Raw genomic sequence first — 25,052 nt, 5'->3', positions numbered from 1 at the left:
TGGGAGGCACTGAAACATAAGAAACACCATGAGTGAGTTCGGCAGCAGCTCTCTAGGCTTTCCCTGCTCCTTGTTGCCATTTCCTGATTGAGATATATCTGTGCCTCTGGAGGCATCAGCCTGGAATGTGTGACATGACATCAGTATCAAGAGACGAGAGAAATCTACTGCTGCTGGGAACGCTCGAAACACTCACATTAAAGATGCCATGTGGTCGTTTTGCAGCCAGTTAGCTATAATAATTGGTGTGGCTTGTCCAGGAAATAGGCCGAGCCATTTCAGATAAAGATTGTCTGTGTGTGATAGTTGGTACACGGGGCAATTAATGTGCGTTCTTTTCTCAGATAAGCAAATGTCAAAGCATTACAACATATCAATATGTTGTAAACTACTTGCATCGGTCAGAGGTTGTGAGTTAACTAAAAACTGCATTTTTTTAGCTTGTTTAAATTAAACTTGAGATCTGTGAGTCAGATCACAAAGCGATAACTCGTATAGGTGGTGGCATGTATTTTTTGTATTGGTAAATACAAATCATTAGTGATGAAATGCCTGGATTCACACATCTGTATTTATCTTGTTTGGAAGTACAGGTGTAAGTGTTAGCCTGGCTGTTAGCTTAGCCGCTGAATAAGATAACAGATAACAGACCACTTATGTCCTCTTGAAGACTGGAATAATTTTCCTGAATGCATATTTTTAATTCTTCCATTGTGGGAAACCTCATTTAAAGCCACCTGCCCATGCAGAAACAACCTTTTCCAGTTTGTTCACTCATCCATCCTGCACTTGTGGCTAACAGTGATTAGCACCAACAGTTTAGTGCTAAGGTTGCAAATAGCTAAACCTGGAACTATGCCGACCCGTGTGGTTCCTGCAGTGAGTTTTCTGGCTGCAACCAGTTTGGAAAAACAACAACAACAACAACAACAAAAAAACAAATTCTGTGCTCATTTTAGGTTGTCTTTGTCTGGTTGACCCATTAATGTCTAAACTCGCCACCTCAAATTCCCTTTGTGATGTCATCAAGTGCAATAGTTTTTCAGCATATAGCAAAACAATCAATTTCTCTCTAAATGTCTGCATTTTCATCTTAAAACAAGTTTTTTTTTCTTAGCATTTTTTACTTGTCATTAGTGAATAGGAAATTCTGCCAAAAAACAAACAAACAAACAAAAAAAACTACAGGGCACTCGGACAGTGCCACAGTCATATATTGCTTAAATCTTCTTATCCTGAATTCAATATATGTCTAGGATCACATTCAAAATAACATCCCTCATTTTACAGGACATTATCCATCTGCTCACCTATTTTCACCAACATGCCCTCACAACATTTTGAATTACAACCCCTGGCAAAAATTATGGAATCACCAGCCTCGGAGGATGTTCATTCTGTTGTTTAATTTTGTAGAAAAAAAGCAGATCACAGACATGACACAAAACTAAAGTCATTTCAAATGGCAACTTTCTGGCTTTAAGAAACACTATAAGAAATCAATAAAAAAAGATTGTGGCAGTCAGTAACGGTTACTTTTTTAGACCAAGCAGAGGAAAAAAATATGGACTCACTCAATTCTGAGGAATAAATTATGGAATCACCCTGTAAATTTCCATCCCCAAAACTAACACCTGCATCAAATCACATCTGCTCGTTGACATTGACCCTATGTCATGAAATTGACCCTATGTGTCTTTTTGCAAGGAATGTTTTCACAGTTTTTGCTCTATGGCAAGATGCTTGAAAAATGATTTCATCATCCTCAAACATCAGAAAAGTGTTCAAAATATCAACGTAAACTTGTGCATTTATTGATGATGTAATGACAGCTATCTACCCAGTGCCTTTACCTGACATGCAGCCCCATATCATCAATGACTGTGGAAATTTACATGTTCTCTTCAGGCAGTCATCTTTATAAATCTCATTGGAACGGCACCAAACAAAAGTTCCAGCATCATCACCTTGCCCAATGCAGATTCGAGATTCATCACTGAATATGACTTTCATCCAGTCATCCACAGTCCACGATTGCTTTTCTTTAGCCCATTGTAACCTTGTTTTTTTTCTGTTTAGGTGTTAATGATGGCTTTCGTTTAGCTTTTCTGTATGTAAATCCCATTTCCTTTAGGCAGTTTCTTACAGTTCGGTCACAGACGTTGACTCCAGTTTCCTCCCATTCGTTCCTCATTTGTTTTGTTGTGCATTTTCGATTTTTGAGACATATTGCTTTAAGTTTTCTGTCTTGACGCTTTGATGTCTTCCTTGGTCTACCAGTATGTTTGCCTTTAACAACCTTCCCATGTTGTTTGTATTTGGTCCAGAGTTTAGACACAGCTGACTGTGAACAACCAACATCTTTTGCAACATTGCCTGATGATTTACCCTCTTTTAAGAGTTTGATAATCCTCTCCTTTGTTTCAGTTGAGATCTCTCATGTTGGAGTCATGATTCATGTCAGTCCACTTGGTGTAACAGCTCTCCAAGGTGTGATCACTCCTTTTTAGATGCAGACTAACAAGCAGATGTGATTTGATGCAGGTGTTAGTTTTGGGGATGAAAATTTACAGGGTGATTCCATAATTTATTCCTTAGAATTGAGTGAGTCCATATTTTTTTCCTCTGCTTGGTCTAAAAAAGTAACCGTTACTGACTGCCACAATCTTTTTTTCTTGATTTCTTATAGTGTTTCTTAAAGCCAGAAAGTTGCCATTTGAAATTACTTTAGTTTTGTGTCATGTCTGTGATCTGCTTTTTTTTCTACAAAATTAAACAACTGAATGAACATCCTCCAAGGCTGGTGATTCCATAATTTTTGCCAGGGGTTGTAAATGTTACCATGTCCCAAACATTCCTTTGGGTCTTAGTTCCAGAATATATTCCATATCAGCTCCAAAATTGAATCACTTATTTTCCGTAAACATCTATCTCTTCACCAAATTACATTGAATCCTGTTCATTACTACATTCCGAGTTATCCTGCAAACATTTAAAACAGTGCAAACATTATCTCCTTGAGGTTTTAAAAAACCCAAAACCCTGTAAGTTCTTCTTTAACATTCTCAGGGCACATTATCTGATGTTGAACATGGAGCTCCAGAGCTAATTCCGGCCCTTGTTAGTGCTTTCGTTGGATCCGGGTTCAGTCTAATTGAATTTCAGAGAAGCGAAACCATCTGGCTGCTGTCAGCAGAGCAACAGGAGCGTCTATGTGGGACGAGCTCGTGGTCAAGGTCACGTTTGGTGTCATCATCATTATCATTAACAACCAGACTGCACTAAACTGAGCAGACCCCCAGCTGGTCTCTGGACACAACAATTCAAGTGAATATTTCCTGGTGTGGAAAGAGACTGGTTTAGAGACGAAGTGGGAATTACTGATGCAGCTGATGGGCACTAATGCTGTTGGGGGGGTGGGGGGGTGGGGGGCTGTTAGTATTCCAGTACTAGAAAGTCTTCTTAGAAACAACAGAATGGTTTAAATATTCACAAATTGCTACAATAGTTGTTAACGGTCTAGATTTTTATTTCTTTGTTTTCCAAAAACTTTGACATTTCCTCTGGTGCCACCTTCAGGTCAGAATCTGCCCTGCATCAACATTTTATTCCACAAGAGATGTCAGAAATATCCATCCATTTCCTAAAACCCCCTTATTCAAATTAAGAGTGACGGGGAGCTGGAACCTACCCCAGAGGTCAACGGAATGAAACGGAATTAAATTTTTCCATGAAGAGATTAATTTATTGACAACAGTTTAATCTTGTTCTCTTTTGGACTCTGTGTGGACATCACATGATATTCAGGCCAAAATATCAGATTAAACAAAATCTCCATTGGCAAAATTCCTTAAATGGTGTTGAGCACAATTAAGTATTTGTATTAAATAATTGTGCTATGTATATAATTAAAATAAATCTCAAAAAAGGCATCAAAAAATATTTTTAATTATTAGTAAGAGGCCTTAAATAAAATAATCTTTTTTGCAGAGGTTATTGCTGTCAGGATTTTTTTTTTTTTTTTCTGCTTCTAATGTTTTAATCTTGGTGATTTAAAGTGTAATTCTGAAGCACTTAAGTTTCTTTTATCCTTAAAGTCCTACAAAAATAAAGTTATGAATAATGATCTTAATAATGACATAATGGTAATACTTTTGATCACAAGGGTGAATAATAAGTGAGGAAATGTTGAAATAAATAACCTTCTTGTCTGAACTACAGCAAAATTTGAACTGAATGTCAATGAAAATTTAAGGGGTCATATTGTGCAAATTTTACCTACCCTTTACAGCTAAATATGATTAGGGTTTCAAGTTAAACATGTTCAAAGTCCCAAAATTCTGTCTGTGCATGCAGAAAGACTTGGCTGTGAACAAAATTTAAACCTGACACAGCTCATTTTAGATTTCTGTAACATATGTCACAACCCTAACCCTGGGTGTATTATTGGCTTCAAACAAAATCTGTTTTTAAGACTGCCGGTGAGCGACGCTAACTTGCTGAAGAGGTGGATATAATAAGATTTTATGCATGTGTCTGTTTTTAAACATAGTCTGACATCTTTACATGCACATTGTGTATTCTTCCCTGTGAATGCACTCTGTGAAACCACTGAAATGTTCATGTATGATGTATGTTCAGTGGTGCAAGTATATAGTGTGGAAGTGGGACACGGCTTTGAGATTTCAAAATGTATTTATGAATCAGTTTTTGTTTGTTTTCTGCAGATATGTCCGATACTTCAACGGCCTTCTGTCTGGTCACATAAAAATCAACAATAAACCTCTGTTTCTGCATCATGTCATCATGCATGGCATTCCCAACTTTGAGTCCAAAGGAGGTGAGGGGGCACTTTCACAGAAACAACAACAAAAAAATTCTTATCCCCCCAATGTTTTTGGTACATAGGTTAACATTTCCTCCATCTGGTTTTCCAGGCTGCCGTCCTTTCCTGAAGATCTACCAGGCCATGCAACCTGTCTATACGTCAGGAATATAGTATGGAAACTTTTTTTTTCAGTGTAGTTTGGCTCTTAACTGGAACCAGTTGTTGAATTAATAAAAAAAATGTTTTGTTTTTCACAGCAATGTGCAAGGAGACAGCAACACCAGTATCTGCATCACTATTGAGCCTGGTCTGCTTCTAAAGGGAGACATCTTGGTAAGATTTCACAGGCTGAAATGATCACAGGTTTTATTTAATTAGTAAAACTACCCATCTTTGTTTTCAATGTATTTTTATATCTGTACATGCTAATGCATGTAGCTATAACGCTTTCTGTCTTGTCTGTGTTTCAGCAATTTTATTCAGAGTTGTTGGACGTTTTACGTATATCAATCAATCAATCAATCAATTTTTTATATAGCGCCAAATCACAACAAACAGTTGCCCCAAGGCGCTTTATATTGTAAGGCAAGGCCATACAATAATTATGGAAAACCCCAACGGTCAAAACGACCCCCTGTGAGCAAGCACTTGGCTACAGTGGGAAGGAAAAACTCCCTTTTAACAGGAAGAAACCTCCAGCAGAACCAGGCTCAGGGAGGGGCAGTCTTCTGCTGGGACTGGTTGGGGCTGAGGGAGAGAACCAGGAAAAAGACATGCTGTGGAGGGGAGCAGAGATCGATCACTAATGATTAAATGCAGAGTGGTGCATACAGAGCAAAAAGAGAAAGAAACAGTGCATCATGGGAACCCCCAGGCAGTCTACATCTATAGCAGCATAACTAAGGGATGGTTCAGGGTCACCTGATCCAGCCCTAACTATAAGCTTTAGCAAAAAGGAAAGTTTTAAGCCTAATCTTAAAAGTAGAGAGGGTGTCTGTCTCCCTGATCTGAATTGGGAGCTGGTTCCACAGGAGAGGAGCCTGAAAGCTGAAGGCTCTGCCTCCCATTCTACTCTTACAAACCCTAGGAACTACAAGTAAGCCTGCAGTCTGAGAGCGAAGCGCTCTATTGGGGTGATATGGTACTATGAGGTCCCTAAGATAAGATGGGACCTGATTATTCAAAACCTTATAAGTAAGAAGAAGAATTTTAAATTCTATTCTAGAATTAACAGGAAGCCAATGAAGAGAGGCCAATATGGGTGAGATATGCTCTCTCCTTCTAGTCCCCGTCAGTACTCTAGCTGCAGCATTTTGAATTAACTGAAGGCTTTTTAGGGAACTTTTAGGACAACCTGATAATAATGAATTACAATAGTCCAGCCTAGAGGAAATAAATGCATGAATTAGTTTTTCAGCATCACTCTGAGACAATACCTTTCTGATTTTAGAAATATTGCGTAAATGCAAAAAAGCAGTCCTACATATTTGTTTAATATGCGCTTTGAATGACATATCCTGATCAAAAATGACTCCAAGATTTCTCACAGTATTACTAGAGGTCAGGGTAATGCCATCCAGAGTAAGGATCTGGTTAGACACCATGTTTCTAAGATTTGTGGGGCCAAGTACAATAACTTCAGTTTTATCTGAGTTTAAAAGCAGGAAATTAGAGGTCATCCATGTCTTTATGTCTGTAAGACAATCCTGCAGTTTAGCTAATTGGTGTGTGTCCTCTGGCTTCATGGATAGATAAAGCTGGGTATCATCTGCGTAACAATGAAAATTTAAGCAATACCATCTAATAATACTGCCTAAGGGAAGCATGTATAAAGTGAATAAAATTGGTCCTAGCACAGAACCTTGTGGAACTCCATAATTAACTTTAGTCTGTGAAGAAGATTCCCCATTTACATGAACAAATTGTAATCTATTAGACAAATATGATTCAAACCACCGCAGCGCAGTGCCTTTAATACCTATGGCATGCTCTAATCTCTGTAATAAAATTTTATGGTCAACAGTATCAAAAGCAGCACTGAGGTCTAACAGAACAAGCACAGAGATGAGTCCACTGTCCGAGGCCATTTGAAGATCATTTGTAACCTTCACTAATGCTGTTTCTGTACTATGATGAATTCTAAAACCTGACTGAAACTCTTCAAATAGACCATTCCTCTGCAGATGATCAGTTAGCTGTTTTACAACTACCCTTTCAAGAATTTTTGAGAGAAAAGGAAGGTTGGAGATTGGCCTATAATTAGCTAAGATAGCTGGGTCAAGTGTATATAAGAAGTATATAAAAGTGCTAAATTTCCCCTTCAGTATATATCAATTTTTTAAACCCCTTTTTTCCTTTGATGGGTCTGTATAATGAAGATGGACCAAAGATGTGATTTATTTATTTATTTATTTATTTATTCCTCACTGGTGCTCAGTTTCATGTAAAATATCAATTATCTGTAACAAAAGCATCAATGCATCACTTGTTTTTGCTCCAATTTTTCTTGACTTAAAAAGACTTAAGACTTATGTGCAAAAAAAGGTTGATTTCCCTCTAATCTTCTTTGCAATTAAAAAAATTCTGTTTGTTAGTTCACATTTGCCTAAATAATCCATCCACTTGACAGGTGTGGCGTATGCTGATCAAACAGCATGATTATTGCACAGAAGTGTCTTGGACTGGTCAAACATGACATTGGTAGATTTTTGCTTTTTAGAGAAGCAAGCAATTTGTTTGCATGAAAGAAATCACAAATGTATTCAATTCAGTGCTTGAAAATTGGCAACAAAAACAAAAGTGTTACATTTAACTGTTGATTGTTCTGTCGATGTCCAAAGCTGCTCTCTCACTGATTGTTGACTCTTAATGTCACCGTAGCTGAAGTGTTACCACAAACGCTACAGGAACGCCACCAGAGACATGGTGTTTAGGGTGCAGTTCCACACCTGTGCTATCCACGACCTGGGCGTAGTTTTCGGGAAGAATGAGCTGGACGAGACCTTCAGAGGTAACTGTTGTCTGTTTTTGCACTTATGGTATTGTCAAATCAGAAAGAGAGCCAAACAGAGATCAAAACAGTTTCATGCAAATTTCTATAAAGTGTTTTTTTTTTATGCTGTTTGCATTTGTCTTGCATTGAATGTGAAGAAAAGAAAACAAATGTCTTTCTCTCTCTCTCTCAGACCCCATTTACTGCGTACCTCACTTGGCCATGTCCCTCACTCTTTTTTGCTTTTGTCACTAAATCCACAAAAATCAAAACAAATTTAACAATATATCCTTTTGTTTGTGTGGAGACATGACAGCGTTATTTGAGTTTTAAAACATAAGTGATGTGAAACAATAAAAAAATTAAGGAATTACTTTGTTTTTGTAGTTGTAGTGCTGAAACTGTTTGTCTCACTGACAACCACACCTGCTCCTAATCCATCGTTAATCCACTTTACACCAACCATCCAGCAGGTCTCATACATGTTTTTCTTGTTGATTAATGCTGGCAAATTATACAGTATTTTTTGTCTTTCTGATGTCTGATTCTGTTTTTTTCTCTGTTTAAGGTGCAGCTCCATCCAGAGATGGGAGTTGCATTTGTGTTGGCGACCCTCCTGTCCTGTGCACCAACAGCAATTCTTGTATATTCGTCTGTGAATTGTTCTGTGAATTATGTTTGTAGCATGGCCCAAGCAGAGGGTCACCCCTTTGAGTCTGGTCTGCTTGAGGTTTCTTCCTCAGAGGGAGTTTTTCCTTACCGCTGTTGCTCTGGCGGTTGGTAAGGTTAGACCTTACCTGTGTGAAGCGCCTTCAGGCAACTCTGTTGTGATTTGGCACTATATAAAGGAAAATAAATTGAAATTGAAATAAAATACATGCCTAAGAGATATTACACAAGGAAAACTGGTCCTTCTTGAATTGATTTTAATGCACCCGAGTTTGTTTGGTCTCATTATATAGAAATATTAATTTAGTGAGAACATTTATTGTTATTTTTTATTTGTTTGTTTGTTTGTTTTTTAGTTATCATGGTAACAAACTGGCCGGGTGGTGGGGAGAGGTGACTGCAGAGTGGATAAGCCTGAGCACGAACCTGTTTTTAGAAATCAAGGTCAAATGTCAAATGCATATCATTGCATCAGGAAGCCACATTCTGCTCATGATTGATAATAACGAAGTTTTTTCTAGTGAGGATGAAGTGTTTCCTTATCCACTTAAGGCAACACTGACAGTAGGTTTAAAAATGTCAAATTGTTGGATATTTGACTGCTTGTGCACTTCCTGTTTCTGCACAGATGAGAGATTCCCAGAATATGGCAAAGTGGAGTTTGTTTTCTCATATGGGCCAGAGAAAATCAAAGGTAATCCACTTTTATGAACTCAGTGGGTAGAATGAGCACTAGAATATTAATAAAATTTTTGAAAAACAATATGCTACCCTTCATGCCTTGGGGTCCTCAGGCCTGAGCCACCTGGAGAACGGGCCAAGCGTTTCTGTGGACTACAACACCCAGGACCCCCTCATCCGCTGGGACTCGTACGAGAACTTCAACCAACGCTGTGAGGATGCAGCAGAGGGCGAGAACGGTACGTACACAGTTACTGACAGAGGCGAACACGGCACCTCGTGTGCCAGCGCTGCGGTCTGATATCTGATGAGGTACTTTGGGTTTCTACTTTAGAGTTTGTGCGTTGACACAGTTTAAAAGTGTGCTACATTAGTAAAACATGAGAAACGAGCCAAGACTGATGCTCAAGAGAGACTCTTCCTTTCAAACCCTCCTCCTCCCGTCTTTATGTCTGTCAATTAGGCCTTTAAATAGCTGCTGTAGATGTGGAGGGGCGTCAGGCACCCTGAGCATGACTGCCCCCTCCCCCAGGACGGTGTAACGTGAAACACATCCAACCTCAAGTCTCTCCACCTCCAATCCGTCCTCCGTCCACTCTTGCCTGTCGTGCAATGCCAGGACTCCAGCAATTTGTGGTTTCGCCTTCTTATTCACTCTTTTGCAGAGGTCATGCTTTGTGCTGAGCTTTATGCCATGTTTGAAATGTCAAATATCCAAATTGCAAAGGTTGCATTTGTTAATTAATTCAGTTTCAATAAAACTGTTTATTTGAAGCTAAAGTAGTGGCATGAATGCAGCAGCCATCAGGACCATATACTGTTGGAGTATGGGAGTTACTCTTGCAAGAGGCGATACGATGGGTTTGCAGTCTTGTAATCTTTGATGTTTCCTCTTGGCCTGGGTCTCCTGTCACCTGGTGGTGAATACTGGGCAAACGCACGCTCCTACTTTGTGTAATCTTTACCTACTTTAAAGGAAAGCATGTATTCTGTGTAGTTTTTGGGGGCTTGTCGGTTTGAGAGTCATGGAGCCATGAGCTCATTGGACTGAGGTGCTTGACTCTGATATCTTTGATGAGACATTATGGCCTTGGATGTTCCTGTCTTATTGGAAAAATGCGAGATGTAGACTCTAACCAGTGAGCTAGGGTAGTGACTGGATGTCTTTTGTACTAGATCTCGCTTGGGTTTCCTTGGATACTGCAGCAATGACTTGGTGTCAGTTGCACAATGAGGGAAAGCAAGTTAAAACCATTTTTCTGTGAACAGGATGGAGCACCCAGGTGTGTTCATGCTGAGGACTCCAACAACTGGGCCAGGCGGAAACCGACTCAGGTGGGGATGGACCAGGGTGTCTGCCTGGGTGGGTGCTAAAGGGGAGCATGCTCATAGACCTGAATTTAGACTTGGTCTTTATTTTCCTGGACTGAAATTACAGCAGAGATGATTCAAAAGCATAAATTATCACAGTCTGTCACTATGACCAAAAAACACCATCTCCTGGTGTGGAAAGACACACTTCTATTCAACCTGCAACAGCATTTGCACCCATCTTTATATCTGACACCACGGCATACTTCAAACTTTATGACCACCTTTTCTCTGGGACTCTTCAACACAGAGCCCTACAGGTGCCCACAACTGCAGAGGGAAGGGCTAAAGAACAATAACTTGTACGGAAAGCCCTCACAGTATGTGGGTATCCACGATGGTCCCTGGACAAAGTGCAGAAGTCCCAGAAAACAAAGAGACCAGATAGACAGGAGACGGAGACAAGAAGAAGAGAAGTGTCTCTCCCTTATTTAGCAGGAGTAGGAGAAAAACTACAGAGGATCTTCAGACAGCACAAAATCCCAGTTTACTTTAAACCGGTTAACACCTTGAGACAGAAATTAGTTCACCCTAAGGACAGGATCCCTAGTTACAAACAGAGCAATGTAGTGTATTCTATCAGATGTCAGGAAAACTGTAACGAACACTACATAGGTGAGACTAAGCAACCTTTACACAAAAGGCTATACCAGCACCGCAGAGAGGGCACAAATGGACCTCAGTCTGCAGTTCATCTCTACCTGAAAGACACTAACCACACGTTTGAGGACAAGGAAGTTAACATCTTAGCCAGAGAGAAGAAATGGTTTGAGTGAGGTGTCAAGGAAGCATTCTATGTGAAACAGTTGAAACCCAGCCTTAACCGGGGAGGGGGTCTCAGACACGCTTTATCCCCTGTTTACAATGGGGTACGCAGGTCAAAGCAGTTTCAGTCTTTTGTTCATGGTAATGAGTCATTCACCTCATCAGGAGAGCCGTCAAGGGAGCCATCAGGAGAGGCTTCCGTCCCATCATTAGGAGGGACAGCTGCCCTGTCATTAGGAGAGTGCTAACTAGAGCACAATAGGTGCTAATTAGAGCTATTGTTTAGTCACTAGCCTATAGCAGTCGGCCTCTCGGTAGGAGGGATCTGGTTAGGTTTAAAAAACTCCAGCTTTTGTTGGCTTCTGTTTATTCTTCTCTACAAGAGTCAAGACAGAAGTCAGACTACCAGAGCAAGAATTTTAGCTGAGGAAGCTTCTGCGATTTGAAGCGAAACGTCCTCGCGTCAAGCAACCCAGTCCAGTCAAAGATTCAAGCTTCTCTACTATTTCCTCTGGGACATGACGACACACAAGACAGACTGACTTACGTTTGCCTTTATTACATCCACCAAGGATGTAATAAAATCACTGGCGTTTATTTATTTGTCTGACTGTTCGCAGGATTACGTCAAAACTACTGCATGGAATTTGACAAAATTTTTACCACAGATAGATTATTAGGCCATGGAAGAAGCCACTAAATTTTGGAGGTGAACCGGATCTGGATTCCGGATCAAGTGTCACTTTGTATAGGCTTTGAAGGATTACTGTTAGCAGGATTACGTCAAAACTACTGCATGGAATTTGACAAGGTTTTCACACAGATAGATTATTAGGCCATGGAAGAAGCCACTAAATTTTGGAGGTGAACCAGAATCCGGATTCCAGATCAAGTTTCACTTTGTATAGGCTTTGAAGGATTACTGTTAGCAGGATTACATCAAAACTACTGCAGGGATTTTGATGAAATTTTCAAGTCAGATACATATTAGGTCATGGAATACTCCATTAAATTTTGGACATGATCTGTATCCGGATTCTGGATCAAGATTTCACTTTATATACACTTTGAAGGATTACGTCAAAACTACTTCACAGATTCTCACCACATTTGCATTACAGCTAGATAGTAAGGCATGGAAGACTCCACCCAATTTTGGAGGTGGTCTGGATCTGGATTCGAATTCTGGATCAAGATTTCATTTTATATATGCTTTGAAGGATTACGTCAAAACTACTTCACAGATTCTGTAGGGCATGGAAGACCACCCAATTTTGGAGGTGATCTGGATCTGGATTCTGGATCTAGAGTCATTTTATATAGGCTTTAAAGGATTATGTCAAAACTACTTCACGTATTCTCACCAAAGTTGCACAACAGATAGATAGTAGGGCATGAAACACTCCACCCAATTTTGGAGGTGGTTTGGATCTGGATTCAGATTCTGGATCAAGATTTCACTTTATATACGCTTTGAAGCATTATGTCAAAACTACTTCACGGATTTTCACCAAATTTGCACTACAGATAGATAGTAGGGCATGGAAGACTCCACCCAATTTTGAAGGTGATCTGAATCTGGATTCTGGATCTAGAGTCATTTTATATAGGTTTTGAAGGATTACGTCAAAACTACTTCACGTATTCTCACCAAATTTGCACAACAGATAGATAGTAGCGCGTGGAATACTCCACCCAATTTTGGAGGTGGTCTGGATTTGGATTCAGATTCTGGATCAAGATTTCACTTTATATACGCTTTGAAGGATTACGTCAAAACTACTTGACTGATTCTCACCACATTTGCACTACAGATAGATAGTAGGTTATGGAAGACTCCACCCAATTTTGGAAGTGGTCGGGATCTGTATTCGGATTCTGGATCTAGAGTCACTTTATATAGGCTTTGAAGGATTACGTCAAAACTACTTCACGGATTCTCACCAAATTTGCACTACAAATAGATAGTAGGGCATGGAAGACTCCACCCAATTTTGGAGGTGGTCTGGATCTGGATTCGGATTCTGGATCTAGAGTCATTTTATATAGGCTCTGAAGGGTTACATCAAAACTACTTCACGGATTCTCACCAAATTTGCAATACAGATACACAGTAGGACATGGAAGACTCCACCCAATTTTGGAGGTGGTCTGGATCTGGATTCAGATTCTGGATCAAGATTTCACTTTATGTACGCTTTGAAGGATTACGTCAAAACTACTTCACAGATTCTCACCACATTTGCACTACAGATAGAGAGTAGGGCATGGAAGACTCCACCCAATTTTGGAGGTGGTCTGGATCTTGATTTGGATTCTGGATCAAGCTTTCACTTTATATACGCTTTGGAGGATTACGTCAAAACTACTTCACGGATTCTCACCAAATTTGCACTAGAGATAGATTGTAGGGCATGGAAGACTCCACCCAATTTTGGAGGTGATCTGGATGTGGATTCAGATTCTGGATCTAGAGTCATTTTACGAGGTCTGTCAATAAAGTAACGGTCCTTTTTAATATTTTTCAAAAACTATATGGATTTCATTCATATGTTTTTACGTCAGACATGCTTGAACCCTCGTGCACATGCGTGAGTTTTTCCATGCCTGTCGGTGACGTCATTCGCCTGTGAGCACGCCTTGGGAAGGAGTGGTCCCGCCCCCTCATCGGATTTTCATTGTCTGGAAATGGCGGAATGAAAAGGACTTTTTTCCAACAGAATTTTTTCAGAAGCTGTTAGAGACTGTGACCTGTCACCTGGCATTTCCAAATTGTTGAAAATGCCAGATCTCATTAATTTTTACACTGCACAATTATTATATAAAGCCAGTAAAAACTCATTACCCAGTAATATTCTGAGTCTCTTCACCCAGAGAGAAGGAAGCTATAACTTGAGGGGATGTGGTAACTTTAAAGTCAAGGCAGTGAGAACTACCAGGAAAAGTTTCTGTGTGTCCGTGTGTGGCATTAAGCTGTGGAATAGTTTGGCACCTCAGCTCAAGTGATGTCCTAACATCCATCAATTCAAAAACAGATACAAAGAAATGGTTCTGTTGAAATACATGAATGAGGAGAGAGGTGCGTGATCGTCACATCTTTTTAATTTATTTCTAGTTAATTTACCTTTGCTTTTTTGCCTTGTCAGCAATAGAAGGGGTCTCGCTAGGACACACAAACTTTCATAAAATACCTGGAATTATCCTGTACATCAATTTAATTATATATATCATAGCCATAATTGTAAACTATATTATAAAAATATTAATAATAATAATAATAATAATAATAATAATAATGATAATAAAATCTTACTATATGTTTGTTAATATAATAGATGTTAACATATTTGCATAATACCTGTTATTGCCGGTGTCGTAACCATGGTTAAAAGTATTATTTTTATACATCACGATCCTGTAGTTGAAATGCTAGTCAAATAGAAGTATGGTGCCGATGGTAATAACTTAGAGAGAGGGGGAATCATATATATGTATGTATGTATATATGTATGCGTATATATATGTGTATGTGTGTGTATGCATGTGTGTACGTATATATATATGTGTATGTATGTATGTATATATGTGTATGTATAATGTGTATGTATATGTGGGTGTGTATGTATGTATATACATATATGTATATTTTTACATTTATATAAATATGTACATATGTAAGTTTATTGATACATAAAAAGACTTTTCCTTTTCTTTCCTCCTTGTTTCCCCCTCTTACATCACTTACATCATTATCACCAGATCAGGGTCGGCAAGTGGGGGTCTGTTGCTCAAAGATCTCCCCCTTTTGTCAGCAGACTCCAAAACCTTGTCTTTTAATGCAGAGCCTAGGACATTCAGCAAAGGGTGGACCTGTGTCAGGGGGCGACCCCTCTCTGGCAGCAGGTTTACAAAATACTTTGCATCTTTTAATGCACCACACACATGACAAATGGGGAAGGAGGGTAAGGGGAAAAAAAAAGAAAAAAAAAAAGAAAATAATAATAATAATAATAATGATAATGATAAATTAATAAAAAAAAGTTAAGGTAATTAAATTAATAAAATAATAAAATGAATGTAGCATAATTGTATATATGTATATGTATTATGTGTATACATGTGTGTATAGGTGATGTATGTGTGTATTTTGTGTCTGTATGTTCGCATGTATGATGTGTATGTATATATATATATATATATATATATATATATATATATATATATATATATATATATATATTGAGACAGAATTACCATCGACACACACAAGAATAGTCCTTTTAAATAGTCATTTTCTGAGTAAATGAGGGGAATTTATTGACATATGAAAATCGCTTAAGGAATTACACCAGCAATATCAATAGCAATAAAAAAAATGGTAATGATAATAATAATAGAAATAAAAAAAAAAACATTTTTTGATTGACAATAATTATTGTCATTATTACTGTCTATTATGGTGGGAATTGTTTTTATTATTATTATTATTATTATAGATACTCATCACTAATATATGATATCAAATACATAGTAATAAAAAAGGAATATTGGTCACACTTGGTAGTAATAACGTATGGGTATTTGGGGGTGGGATTAAATAAATTCGTCTTCATCCCACCCCTTTTTGGGTTAAGTGCGCGGGTATGTATGTGTGTATGTTTGTATCTCCTGTTCTTTTCAACCCAATGTGGGTAAATGTAGATGTCAAAGAAATGCTTATTTTGTCAAACTCAAAATAAATGATCAATCAGTTAATATGTATGTGTATATGTGTGTGTATATATGTATATGCATATATGTAGTATGTATGTGTATATATGTATACACGTGTGTGTATATGTATGTATATGTGTGCGTGTATATATATGTGTATATGTGTAGGGGTATGTATATATATGTGTAGGTATAAATGTATGTATGTGTATATGTGTGTATTGTATATTTATTTATGTGTTAGTGGGTATGTATATAGGTATATATATGAGTGTGTATATGTGTGTGTATAAGTGTATATATGTATATAATGTGTGTATGTATGTACGTATACAGGTATATATGCACGGCCCAAGCAGAGGGTCACCCCCTAGAGCCTGGTCTGCTTGAGGTTTCTTCCTAAGAGGGAGTTTTTCCTCACCACAGTTGCCTAGTGCTTGCTCTGGGGGTCAGCAGGGTTAATATGGAGTGACTTGGGCCAAGTTTATTGTGATTTGGCGCTTTATACATAACATACTTATACATGAATTGAAATGTAATTGAATATTGAAGTGTATGTCTGTGTTGATATGTAGTGTGTTGTGAATTTGTGTATATGTTGTTATGACTGTTATAATTGTTGGACTCATACTAGCAGGAGTGGGCGTTGATAAGCTTTGCTTCTGCCCACACCCTTTCGGACTCACAGGTTTGTTTATATAACATTCATATTATTGGTATGTTTCTGTTCTTTCGGATTTGTGTGTGTGCCAAATAAATCCATTCATTCATTCATTCATTCATCCACCATTCAAAAAATGTATCTGGCTTTCGGTGAAAATTTTACGGGCTTCACAGAGAATAAGGTCTGTTACTACAGCTTTAAGGACCCCTTTAAGGACGCTCGGCGCGCCGTGCTCCAAGCTGCGACAACGCGGCACAAGCCACCGGACCATTTCTAAATGGATGACTCTGTGGATAAGAGACCATCGTGTGCTCTTTCTCTGGTTATCACAAGAGCTGGACATCAGCCATTTTCCGGCAGATTTCACTTTAACAAGAGATTTTGTCATGGAAAGCCCTGCGGAGGCTTCGCGCGTAAAGACCGATTCGCTTTGGAAGCGAGACAAAGGAACACCTCCGTTTCGGCGTGTCAGCGGACAAGTTTGGACAGGGCTGGATCAGGTGACCCTGAACCATCCCTTAGTTATGCTGCTATAGACTTAGACTGCTGGGGGGTTCCCATGATGCAGTGTTTCTTTCTCTTTTTGCTCTGTATGCACCACTCTGCATTTAATCATTAGTGATTGATCTCTGCTCCCCTCCACAGCATGTCTTTTTCCTGGTTCTCTCCCTCAGCCCCAACCAGTCCCAGCAGAAGACTGCCCCTCCCTGAGCCTGGTTCTGCTGGAGGTTTCTTCCTGTTAAAAGGGAGTTTTTCCTTCCCACTGTGGCCAAGTGCTTGCTCACAGGGGATCGTTTTGACCGTTGGGGTTTTTAGGTAATTATTGTATGGCCTTGCCTTACAATATAAAGCGCCTTGGGGCAACTGTTTGTTGTGATTTGGCGCTATATAAATAAAATTGATTGAAATTGATTGATTGATGTCCAGCTCTCCACAATTTCACTGATACTTACTGGACTGGTAAGCATTGAAAGCCGAGATAGACATGTCCAAACTTGTCCTCTGACACGCCGAAACGGAGGTGTTCCTTTGTCTCGCTTCCAAAGCGAATCGGTCTTTACGCGTGAAGCCTCCGCGCGGCTTTCCATGACAAAATCTCTTGTTAAAAGTGAAATCTGCCAGAAAATGGCTGATGTCCAGCTCTTGTGATAACCAGAGAAAGAGCACACGATGGTCTCGTATCCACAGAGCCATCCGATTAGAAATGGTCCGGTGGCTTGTGCCGCGTCGTCGCAGCTCGAAGCACGGCGTGCCGAGCGTCCTTAAAAGGGTCCTTAAAGCTGTAGTAACAGACCTTATTCTCTGTGAAGCCCGTAAAATTTTCACCGAAAGCCAGATAAATTTTTCGAATGGTTTCCAGGTGCCAGTCTCTAACAGCTTCTGAAAAAATTCTGATGGAAAAAAAGTCCTTTTCATTCCACCATTCCAGACAATGAAAATCCGACGAGGGGGCGGGACCACTCCTTCCCAAGGCCTGCTCACAGGCGAATGACGTCACCGACAGGTGTGGAAAAACTCACGTATGCGCACGAGGGTTCAAGCATGTCTGACGTGAAAACATATGAATGAAATCCATATAGTTTTTGAAAAAAATAAAAAGGACTGTTACTTTATTGACAGACCTCGTATATAGGCTTTGAAGGATTATGTCAAAACTACTTCACGGATTCTCACCAAATTTTCACCACAGATAGATATTAGGGCATGGAACACTCCAGATCTGGATTGGCGAACATCAGAAATCTGTGATTGCTCTTGTGTTTATTGTTGGTGATGGTTTGCATTCATTCACCTCAGAAATTGTCCAACCTGAGCCTGAAAGAATGTTATAATAGAAATGAATAATTCAAGACCAGAGATCAGGGTCAAAGGTGGGGATCGGAGTCATAGATTGGGGTCAAAGAAGAGATTAAAGGAATAAATCTCAGTTACAAAGAACAATGTTAATTCAAACAGTGTTGACTTGGAGGTTCAGTATGTGCGCTCTGAGTGCTCGTCTAGTTTGTGACATCCCTTCAGTGCAGGTTTTCATTTCCACTCGTTCTTCTGATTCCTGCTCATGAACAAAAGTGTAGAATCTCAGAATGGCTGACAGAGATTCCTGGAGTTATTCTCTGACGAGAACAGTTTGATGTCAGGCATGATGCTGTGATCAGACACGTGGGTCCTCTCAGCAGTGATGACATTTTTGATCACCATTTGGAATCATGTGGTTGAGTCAGGGCTTGGCAGCCATAACGGGGCTGCGTTCACGTTGCCCACAGTATAAGATTTTTTTAACAGCCTTTCATAGACCGTTCCATTTTTCATGAACTTCCCCCGTTGGACCGCTGTGGTAATTGCTGTGTTGCAAGAAGGTCGGTGGGAATTGCCTGGTGTGCAAGTTCGGTCCTAATTGAATGGGCGGGAGCGTTCTCAACACTCAGCAGAAAATCCTCTCAGCCAGTTTATTCATTTTTTTAATTGCAGGGTTCGCTTGCTCGCTGTTGTCATCTGAATGATTAGAGGAAGCTGATGCAGCAACACCGTGTCCCACAGTGCACAAAGCGCACTGTGTGGACTCCTTTTGTGTTTGGTGCGTGCATTTTAACAGTTAAAAAAATAAAAACAAAAAACTATTTTTTTAATATTCTGAAGATATATATCTAAATTAATGGTAGGTGAGTGTGTGAATGTGTTTGTCTGTTTTAATGTGTCAGCCCTGTGAAAGACCGGCGGCTTGTCCAGGATGTACCCCACCTCTCCCCGGTTTAGCAAATATATGAAAGAAATTATTCAAGACTCATAGAAAGAAAGAGAAAGAGAAATGGTTTCTTAATACTATATTTACATTTATATGAAATTTGCTATAAAATATTAAAAGATTTATAATAAAGAAGTGAGCATTTCTATAACTGGCAAATCTAAATTTTCTTACACACACACACACACGATTTTCAAAACAGAAAATGAAGTGTGTTTGTACTTCTTAAAGAAGAGTGATGGTGTCCGTCCAGTACAAGTATTAATTCTAAAATATTGTTAATAAGTAGATGTTTGACACAGATGCTTGGACACAACACACCTCCCGACAGAGTTATTTTTAGTCTCTGCGGTGGACATTAATCAGTCATCGTCCACCATATGAAGCCTTCACACATCGCCTGGCTGTTAAATAGACATTTCATGCTCGGGCATTGATGTTTCGATGCCTCTGGGCCTCAGCGAACTCCCACCGACGCCAGATTTAAGTGACCTTGGAAGTCCATTTAAAAAGACTCGATGACAAATAGTGTCTTTAAAGCCCGTGTGGGATTAGCGAGCTTTACATCGTGGGTATTTCACACGGATGCCTGCTCTTATTCGGAGAGATGGGTTGCTTGGATTTCTATAACATAACGTATTTGTGCCGACTGTGGCGGCAGTTGTTAATTGTGGCTGACTGGGGTAAGATAAGAATACACGTGAAGTTATTCATTGAGCTGTTTGTGCACCGTGTCAGCATGCATCTGTAAAATTCCTGCATGTGCACTGTATCATTTTGCAGATTTTCTGTGCGATATCTGTGCACCAAGCTTTGCTCCACTAATCACCCTGCAGTGGGACACCTTTTGACCCACAGGTCAAACCGTGGCGGAGGTCACCGTTTGGGTCGCTGATGACCTGATAACTCAGTTATCATTATGGTTAACTGAGATGGTAGCATATGTATAAAATGTCAGAAAATACTTCAAAATATCAGTTTAGCAGAACAAATTTTGTTTTTTATATCTATTTTACCTCAAAATTATTTATTTCTAACCAAAACCACTTTTCAGTTAGTTTAGATATGTGTATTTTTTTAAGGAAATCTTTTGTATAAAACAGTTTCCAACCAGGACTGTCCCAGTTTTAGCCAGAATAAATTCACTTTAAAACATTTTATAAAATGGGTCGGTTTGCAGATGATTTATGTTTATTTGTTTTCATTTTTAAACACTTGCTTTTTGTTGCAAATTTTCTTCCAATAATAAAAAAAAAAAGTAAAATCTCACTTTAAAGAACAGGAATAAGTAACAACAGATACATTTTTTGTGAAAAAATGACATAAATATAACAGTTATCACAGTCATTTCAATTTATTTAATTTATATAGCGCCAAATCACAACAAAGGTGCCTCAAGGCACTTCACACAAGTAAGGTCTAACCTTACCAACCCCTAGAGCACGAACACAGGTGACAGTGGTAAGAAAAAATTCCTTCTGATGATATTGAGGAAAAAACATATTATTACTTCCTCTAATTCTGTTGGTGGAAGTAATAATAGTAAACAAATAATGAATGTTTATGGGTTCAATGGTACAAATATTTCATGAGTAAGCTGGAACATACCATTCAACGAGGCAAAGCCAAGTTGAATGGTATGTTCCAGCTTTCACAGAATTAAATATTTGTTCCATTGAAAGAATGTAAAAACATTCATTATTTGTTTTATATAACGGCTAAAGTAGATCCTTGTCATTTGATATTTTATTCATTTATCAACAACAGAAATGGAAAGTACATTTTGGTGTTTCACTGCTTCTAAAGTCCAACACAAACTTTAAATAGGAGTCCAAATTGTGACGTGTAGTCCAGTGATACTGACTTTGTACGTCCAAAAAAAAAAGACTGTTCCTCAGTCCAGCGAAAAATCACGTCAGCTTTTCATCTGAACAGCTCTTCATGCCTCCAGACAGTTTACAACGGAGGATTTTGTGTGTGTGTTTTTGAAGAACTAGCACCGTCAATTAGCTCTATCAAATTGTCATCCGTCAGCGTCCATGCATGCTTGTGTGCGTGTACTTCCAAAAAAAAAAAAAAGACTGTACTTCCTCAGTGCAGTGAAAAAAATTACGTCAGAAATTAGTCCAGCTTTTCATTCTAACTTCCTCCTAACAGCTCTTCATGCCTCCAGACGGCTTACAGTGGAGTGGATTTATTGTGTGTGTGTGTGTGTGTGTCTGTGTGTGTGTGCAGACTGCAATGGTACCAAACGTATGGAGCCAAATTTACACGCTAAATGGAGCCAAATTGCTCTGTAAATACAATGCACCACAAATGGGATGAATAATCCATGTCACGTGACATACAAAGAACCAATCAAATGACAAGGATCCACTCAGCTGTTATATAATAATACATTCCTGGCTTTTTTTTTTTTTTTTTTTTCAAAATTTAAAAAATACCTTAGTTTTTATTTGCTCTGCACCAAAATGAATTCATGTGTCTTCTCAAGTTATGTGAAAAATTATGAACTTTTGTGGATTGTTTCACCAAATCTTTGGAAAGATCTGCCACAGGCTTCATCACTTGTGCATCATCTCTTTTCATTGGCTTTTAACACTAAGTGAAATGCTGTGCCTGTGAGCTGTGTGCATTTTAAATGCATTTTATATTTTAATGTATTTATTGAGTTATTTTTATGTATTTTATTGTCTTATTGTACAGCACTTTGGACCCTGTGGGTGATTTTAAAGCGCTTGATAAATAAAGCTGGATTGGATTGGAAGCTAGGTTGTTTCTATCTATCTATCTATCTATCTATCTATCTATCTATCTATCTATCTATCTATCTATCTATCTATCTATCTATCTATCTATCTATCTATCTATCTATCTATCTATCTATCTATCTATCTATCTATCTATCTATCTATCTATCTAGATGTATAGATGTATAGATATCTCTATCTATCTCTAAATATATCTATCTATCTATCTATCTATCTATCTATCTATCTATCTATCTATCTATCTATCTATCTATCTATCTATCTATCTATCTATCTATCTATCTATCTATCTATCTATCTAGATGTATAGATATCTCTATCTATCTCTAAATATATCTATCTATCTATCTATCTATCTATCTATCTATCTATCTATCTATCTATATATATATAGAGAGAGAGAGAGAGAGAGCGAGAGAGAGAGAGAGAGAGAGAGAGAGAGAGAGAGAGAGAGAGAGAGAGAGAGAGAGATATCTCTATACATCTCTATATATCTATCTATCTATCTATCTATCTATCTATCTATCTATCTATCTATCTATATAGATATATAGATCTCTCTCTCTCTCTCTCTCTCTCTCTCTCTCTCTCTCTCTATATATATATATATATATATATATATATATATATATACATATATATACGTATATGATACTGTATGTGTAATTTGGTTTCTGTGGTGAATTTTATGGAGCGTGATGCACAGCTTGAATAGAACATGCAGAGTGCAGTTATGAGCACATTGACACAGCCGTGCACGCTCAGTGCACGTGGTGTACCTCTCCCCCCCTCCCATATTTGGCTGGGGCAGAGCCCTGAAACATGTCTGGAATAGTTGCATGGAGACAGAATCAGAGGCAGAGGACAGACAGTCAGGCAGACGGACAGAAAAGCACAAAACAGCAGCAGGGGTTTGGAAAACTCTTTTTGTCTCTTCTTGATGAAGTTTGAGTTAAGCAAGAAAACGAAGGCAAAGTACAGTACAAAGAATGTGGTGAAGCAACAGAGCAGCTGAGCAGCACCTGCCGGTGAGTAACCTCTTGAGGCCGCAGGATTACAACCAGCAACCTCATTGACAAATTCAATCTCCATATGTTAAATTTAGCTGTTGCTGCTGGTCAAAACATATTTAAATATCAACAAAATGATGAAAATACCAATTCACGCTTCGGACCCCGTTCTCGATTTCTTGTTTATTATGTTTCCAAGACAACACTGTTATTTCCTGTGTGTTTGGCGTCTATATGGTATAAAGTGACTCACTCCGTGTGGAACATTTTATGGGCAAGCTGTAATTTGGGTCGACCAAACCTATTAAGGATTGTGGTTGGTGTCCTCATGTGAGTGCTCCCACTGTGCATGTAGGATCTGTGTGTTACAAACTGTTTTACATGCTTTTTTATGCAGTGACTGGAGTGTGAATGTTTTCTTATATTTAAGTCTATGATCATCACATTATCATGTTTACACATTAAGGGCCCTATCTTCCACCCATTACTTTGTAATGGAGTTCCTTGAATGGCCACTTGAGGCTGGTTCCAAAAGTGTTGCATGTAAATGTTTACAGCCTGTTACAAAAACTGTTTTGGTCTCTATAACTAGGCAGGCAGTGAATTTTATATAACTCATCTATTAAACTGTTTAACGCTGTAAAGTTATGAATAATTTGGGGTGTGGTCACTTTGAGTAACAGTTTGTGATGGCACATCCAGGCAGCTACCCCCTAGGTAAGGTAGCTAGCAGTGGCTCTTAGCTGTTGTGGACCTGACTATGTTTGTCCTTTCTCAGCATTTTATTACTAATATCTGAGATTATATGGCCTGCTGTGTGGTTAATTGTAATAGCGGACCATCTAAGAAGTTGGTGCTCCAGTATTTACACAGAGTGAAATTTTTATGTGATGTGTATGTTGGCACCATTTGCACTAATTAGCTGATGTCATCACTTTTATCCTGTGGTAACGGAGGCATTATGCTGGTTGTAGTTTTGATTACCCACACCAAACCCACCCATTGTAAGAATCACTGCCCAGTCTGCAAAAATTTGCAAAACAAACATTCAAACCAACATTACCCTACTTAGGCTTAAGCCCCTTTCACACTGGGTCTGTGTGGAGTTGCATTGTGCTGCCTATGTAGTACGCAGGAATGGCTGTGTATGTGCAGGGGGAACCTTGACCCACTTCTTCTTCTGTGGTTTTGAAGCTTCACTGCCAGAAAAGTTCATCAAAGTCCAGCAGGATGAATAAAATCTAGCAATGCAGATATGTACTGATATAAAACCTAAAAGGAATTTTTGCCGAATTGACGTAGGGTAATGTACAACTGTGGAGGCATGGTGTACAGTAGCGCGCTGTTGCGTAGACTTGCATACAGTAGTGGAGTGTTGCATAGACTTGTGTAGAGCACTGCGTCCAGTACTATATGCCAGATATCCATGAAAATTAAAAATGTTTATTTTTTTGCATCTGTTTCTCTAACCCCATTGCGTCCCTCAGCGTATTGCCACGTAAGGCTGCATATGTTTGGCATAGGGCTACATAAGTGATGTAATTGGTACGCCATATTACGCAACGCTATGTGTGAAAGGGGCTTTAGCTTTCTTGGTTAACTCTGAGATTATGGAGTTGCTTGGGATTCATTCATCCTGCCCAAATCACACTAGTCTTGGCAACACTCCACCCATTTGCCTATTTATGGGATGTGGTGGCAACATCTAGAACTACCCCTTTGAACTTTAAACCCACTCTTCAGAAAACTGGTTGATTTGTCCAGTATGTACACAGTCTATGAGCGCAGTATAAGTGTAATGTTCTTTCCATTTGACACAGTTTAGGTTTTCACACCCAGTGGCCA

At 38.9% G+C, this 25,052-nt stretch overlaps 1 protein-coding gene across 1 annotated transcript in view; it reads left to right on the top strand.

The window, feature by feature from the left end:
- The window catches only part of tns1a (tensin 1a), a 278,657-nt gene that overhangs the window by 186,967 nt on the left and 66,638 nt on the right, over window positions 1–25,052 (top strand). Inside the window, exons 12-17 of the mRNA XM_034178303.1 lie at window positions 4,728–4,840; window positions 4,938–4,998; window positions 5,086–5,161; window positions 7,709–7,838; window positions 9,118–9,183; window positions 9,284–9,409. Coding sequence (XP_034034194.1) covers window positions 4,728–4,840; window positions 4,938–4,998; window positions 5,086–5,161; window positions 7,709–7,838; window positions 9,118–9,183; window positions 9,284–9,409 — 572 coding nt within the window. The remainder of the gene's footprint in view (window positions 1–4,727; window positions 4,841–4,937; window positions 4,999–5,085; window positions 5,162–7,708; window positions 7,839–9,117; window positions 9,184–9,283; window positions 9,410–25,052) is intronic.

Source organism: Thalassophryne amazonica, chromosome 1 (assembly GCF_902500255.1).
Source record: "Thalassophryne amazonica chromosome 1, fThaAma1.1, whole genome shotgun sequence".
Lineage (NCBI taxonomy): Eukaryota > Metazoa > Chordata > Actinopteri > Batrachoidiformes > Batrachoididae > Thalassophryne > Thalassophryne amazonica.
The sequence above is the reverse complement of the archived record's forward strand: the minus strand, read 5'-3'. Positions and strand labels throughout refer to the sequence as shown.